Below are 5,020 nucleotides of genomic sequence, written 5' to 3'. Positions count from 1 at the left end.
GTTGGCACGGGTGTAGTCGGGCAGTGGTGGGCGTGCGTTAGTTTTCGGTGAGGTGTTGGGATAAATTTGTATATAAATTGGGTAATGGTCGCTGCCGATGTCATGGAAGACTTGGAAGTTGGTTAAAAATCTAGACTGACTGCTGGGGGCTATTACTAAGTCGAGGATGTCTGCTCCATTGATATGCGTGTGGGTGGTTTGGTTGTTGTTTAGGGTGACAAGATTATTATGTTCTATAAATTGGTGTAAAATGGTTCCGTTTCGGTTGGTTGTTCGGCAGTTAAAATCGGTATGTTTACTATTGAGATCGCCAATTATAATGGAGTTTGGAAAGGAATCGTGAATTTGCTGTAGTGTGGTGGTATCAGGTTTTGTTTGTGGGGAGACGTACATAGCGATTAGTGTAATGGGGTAGATAAGGTTTGAATCTGGCAAATGATAAATTCGTTATCGGAGGTATAGTTTAGTTTAGGGAAGGAGATTACTAAGGAGTTGAGGTAAAGTATTGCAATACCTCGCTTATTGTGGTTAACAGGTGAGTGTTTTATGTTGTAGCCGGAAGACTAAATTTAGTGTTAACTTTAGAAGGGTTTCATTTAAAAATAGGATATCTGTTTTGTTTTGGTAAGTAATTGGAATATTTCATATTTTTTATGGTTTAGACCTCCGCGAACGTTAATGTGCATTAAGTTAACCATTTTTAGGAAAGAAAGTAGAAGAAATGTGAGGGAGTACTTACCAATTTATACGGGGGATTCTTGGGAGGTTCCATAGTGTCTTCCACTGTTTCTCCTGATATGTTCAAGCTGGATCCCCATTTGTACAGGGTTGAGAATATTGTTGGTTTCTAGATATTTGCAAGTACTCTTCCAGGCTTGTGTACCAAGTTGATCCATAGTGAAGGTACCCTCAAATAGGTTGGCTATGATATCGATGACGATTACTGACACAGCTTGTAAAACGTCTAAAAACTGTCTTGGTGAATAACTCGCCTCGTCACTGCTTGATCCATGGGTTGCCTCAGCGTAGGTTTTCTTGGTTGTGCGGTTGGGTGCTGGAGTGGGTTGTTGGTTACTTCTAAGTGGTAGAGTGTCCGTTTGTGTGTGAGCCACTGGTGTGGCAAAACGGATTGATTTTTTGGTATTGGTAGGGATGTGTGATGTAACAGGAGTTGGTCGTTGCATGTTGAGGATATCTTGGAATGTGGGGCAGCCCCGGTAGGATGAAGCATGAGGTCCTTTACAGTTCGCGCATCGGGTGGCTTCTCTCTCATTTGGGCATGCAGTGACTGGATGAGGTCCACTGCATCTGACGCAGCGGACAAGCGATCTGCATGCATTCGCGGTGTGACCGAAGCGTTGGCACTTGAAACACTGTAAGACTCTTGGGGCAGTGTTTCTTACTTCTTCGACTTGATGGTGGTTATAATACAATATGATTCCTGAGGAGAGAACTTTCTCGGCCGTTTTTTCATTGGGGATACTAATTTTTATAAGAGGTGTTGGAAGGCCAGTTTTGGGTGACTTGATGCGGATGAGTTTATTGACTTCGATACCTTGTGTTTCTAATTCTTCCTTAACTTCATCCAAGGTTATATCAAAGGGAACACTACGGATGACGACTTCTTTTCCTGGAAGCCGATTACCCGGAATACGCGTTGAGATGTTGGCACCATTAAAGGCATTATTAGGCCATGGCTTGAGAATTGTTCCGTAGCTATGGGGATCGGCACATTTGATAATAACCCCTCCTCTTGGGAGACGTCTTAATTCTTTGAGGATAACATGGGGGAAAAGTTTTCTAAGTTCATTGGCAATTTCAGGAATTCTTGTCGTGGCTGGGATTCCTCGATGATTATGGCTGGTGGCAGCCTTGGTTGGACCTGAGTGTTGATAGATGGGGGTGGATTGGTTATGTTCTTCACAGGGGACGAGGCTTGTTGATGTTTGGGCTCGGATGGTTTTTCATGCTTATCGGCTACTTCTAGAGCGGTAGTATTTTCTTGGAGGGAAGTACATGAATTGTTATCACTAGAGTCTGAGATTGGCATGTTGTCCGATTCAGGCTCGCTGAAAGAACAACAATCTGTGGCGTCTTGAAGGAGGTTAAGCTGCTCAGAACTTGATAGAGCTTCACTGGTTGACCTGGTAACTCTTTTCCTGGTCATCTTGCGTAGATCTTCAAATATGGTATTGGTAAACTTTAAGGTGCTTGGACCTGGTTAGTTATACCAATACCTGCCTGTAGTCACGTAGGCCAAAGAACTTTAGCTAGTATTACTAAATGAAAAAATCGCTCGGTAAAACGCAGAGACTGAAAAACACGTCTGATGATCTCGGTGTCCGTCTCCTAGATCTGATGAAAAAACTTGGGCAAACTAAACTAAACTAAACTAACGTGGCAGGGGTTCAGTTTAGAGAGAGAGAAATCAGAAGAGTTCTCTCTCCAACTGGGGTGTTCAGGAACTTTATAGTTCCTCTTCGTCCCCTTACGTGAGAAATGTTTTAAAATATCCATGGAGTTTTTACTTTATTTTTAACATTTCAAAAATATTTGTGAGTGAGAGAAAGGACGGGAGAACTGGACGAAAGCAGCGAAAGTGAAGTGAGCCAGACTTTGGCTCGAGGATGGAGAACCCTAGCGGCTGGCGAATTGGTTTTTTAAAAACTTGGGCAAAATTCAGTCAGCGTTTAAATTGCGCGCTGCAGGATTGAAAAGTAGCCAATAGCATTTTGGTTTGCGAATTCGATAGCTGTCACGAGAAGCACGGCCGTCACAGGCGACTCAATATATCTCGTTCAATCCTACAAAGTTGATAAAAACTGGGTGTTCTGCTGAACCTTCCAGTCGAGCAGTCCAGCCACTATTGCAGACCAAACCTATCTGTGCCAGCCATGGAACACTGAATTTAAAGTAAGTTGTTCCCCAACGAAAAGTCCAGTCAATCTTTATTCTGTATTCCTCAGGGGCGTCGATCCATCAATTCAACCTGAAGAAATTAGACAAACCATAGAACCCCAAATACAAGCCAAGGTATACGCAGTTCATCGAATTTATTCTAAGAACAGTAATCATCCCACACACTTCATGAAGATAGTGACAACATCGAAGTACAGTGCCGACTGTATTTTACGAGATGGCTGCTATTATCATATATTTCATTTTAGAGCCGAACGCCCACATCGACGACCACTCAAGAATGGTTCAAACCAAGCACCCAGATATCGTAAACAACCAACGGAAATCTTCCAACAGGAAAATACCAAAATACCGCCGATTCCAGAACGTATTAGAAGAAACACGAAGACGGATTCAGACAACCCGACTCAGAAGAAGACAACACCCATTGTTGGCAACACGCCAAGTTGCAGTAGTTCAAGAAAGAAAAAGGACAGTTCCTGCCAGACTTCAATCCCAGTTCCACAGAACTCAACAACCAGCCAGACTCAAACCATTACGAAGATAACCATCGACGCGACAGCACAAACTGAAAAACAATCTACCTCCACGCAGAAAACTCAAACCAAAATATCGAGAAGAAACAAAGCATCACAGACCAGCGAAGAACAAATCACCGAAGAACAGCCAGTAGTTCCACCACCAAGGCCACGTTTCTCAGTTGCACCAATGGGCTTCAAGTGTGGAAACAAGTTCATGATGAAGTTGCCACCCGATCTACAAGACTGCAGCTAACAGTTTTCATGTACACCATCAACGTAGTTCATCAGTTTTTTTTTTGTTTGTTTTTTTATTAATTTTGTGTTGTTGTTTTTTTGGTTTTTTTTTCTTTCCCAGCTACTTCCGGGCACTGTCTGGTGTAGACTATTCGGCGCCCAGGCCGTGAAAGTGGGTTTTCTCGGGGTACTCCCGTTTCCCCCCACAGCAAAATCTCTGGCATCGGATCTGTAGGTCCCAGCCTCATTCTGAAAAGGGCCGTTTACCCAGTCAAGGGTATCTAATCATTACAGTAAATTTTAAAACCACCTGCCAGCCGCTAGGGTTCTCCATCCTCGAGCCAAAGTCTGGCTCACTTCACTTCGCTGCTTTCGTCCAGTTCTCCCGTCCTTCCTCTCACTCACAATATATTTTGAAATGTTAAAAATAAAGTAAAAACTCCATGGATATTTTAAAACATTTCTCACGTAGGGGACGAAGAGGAACTATAAAGTTCCTGAACACCCCAGTTGGAGAGAGAACTCTTCTGATTTCTCTCTCTCTAAACTGAACCCCTGCCACGTTAGTTTAGTTTAGTTAGTTAGAACCTTCCAGTTGCTGAGCTAGCCACCGAGCAAGTCAGACGTGCCAATATGCTATTCCTGAATAGAACGAAACGTTCATCCTCGCCAGTCAGGCCGTTAGTGCCGCCTGTAATCGTCGACGGCTTACCGCCGAACCTCACGCCGTACCAAGTCGCCACGTTGATCGCCCGAGCCAAGCCTGGGGCAACCATCGAACCGTCCAGGACCCGTATTTTACGCCGGGGAGGAATCCTCATCCAACCAGCCACTATTGCAGACCAAACCTATCTGTGCCAGCCATGGAACACTGAATTTAAAGTAAGTTGTTCCCCAACGAAAAGTCCAGTCAATCTTTTTTCTGTATTCCTCAGGGGCGTCGACCCATCAATTCAACCAGAAGAAATTAGACAAACCATAGAACCCCGAATACAAGCCAAGGTATACGCAGTTCATCGAATTTATTCCAAGAACAGTAATCATCCCACACACTTCATGAAGATAGTGACAACATCGAAGTACAGTGCCGACTGTATTTTACGAGATGGCTGCTATTATCATATATTTCATTTTAGAGCCGAACGCCCACATCGACGACCACTCAAGAATGGTTCAAACCAAGCACCCAGATATCGTAAACAACCAACGGAAATCTTCCAACAGGAAAATACCAAAATACCGCCGATTCCAGACCGTATTAGAAGAAACACGAAGACGGATTCAGACAACCCGACTCAGAAGAAGACAACACCCATTGTTGGCAACACGCCAAGTTGCAGTAGTTC

At 43.8% G+C, this 5,020-nt stretch overlaps 1 protein-coding gene across 1 annotated transcript; it reads right to left on the bottom strand.

The window, feature by feature from the left end:
* Positions 1-743: 743 nt before the first annotated feature.
* Positions 744-2,167, bottom strand: LOC143242013 (uncharacterized). The gene is made up of 2 exons (XM_076485356.1): positions 2,017-2,167; positions 744-1,882 (listed from the first exon to the last, which is right to left on the bottom strand). Exons 1-2 carry the CDS (start codon positions 2,165-2,167, stop codon positions 744-746), a joined length of 1,290 nt encoding a protein of 429 aa, XP_076341471.1.
* Positions 2,168-5,020: the final 2,853 nt, after the last annotated feature.

The sequence above is a fragment of the Tachypleus tridentatus genome, unplaced genomic scaffold, assembly GCF_004210375.1.
Source record: "Tachypleus tridentatus isolate NWPU-2018 unplaced genomic scaffold, ASM421037v1 Hic_cluster_1, whole genome shotgun sequence".
Taxonomy (NCBI): domain Eukaryota; kingdom Metazoa; phylum Arthropoda; class Merostomata; order Xiphosura; family Limulidae; genus Tachypleus; species Tachypleus tridentatus.
The sequence above is the reverse complement of the archived record's forward strand: the minus strand, read 5'-3'. Positions and strand labels throughout refer to the sequence as shown.

Excerpts from the sequence above, each read along its gene's own strand:
- LOC143242013 (XM_076485356.1), bottom strand. The coding sequence starts at position 2,167 with ATGACCAGGAAAAGAGTTACCAGGTCAACCAGTGAAGCTCTATCAAGT. Across the intron at positions 1,883-2,016 it reads CTCTAGTGATAACAATTCAT|GTCCAACCAAGGCTGCCACC; the intron begins GTACTTCCCTCC and ends ATCAACACTCAG.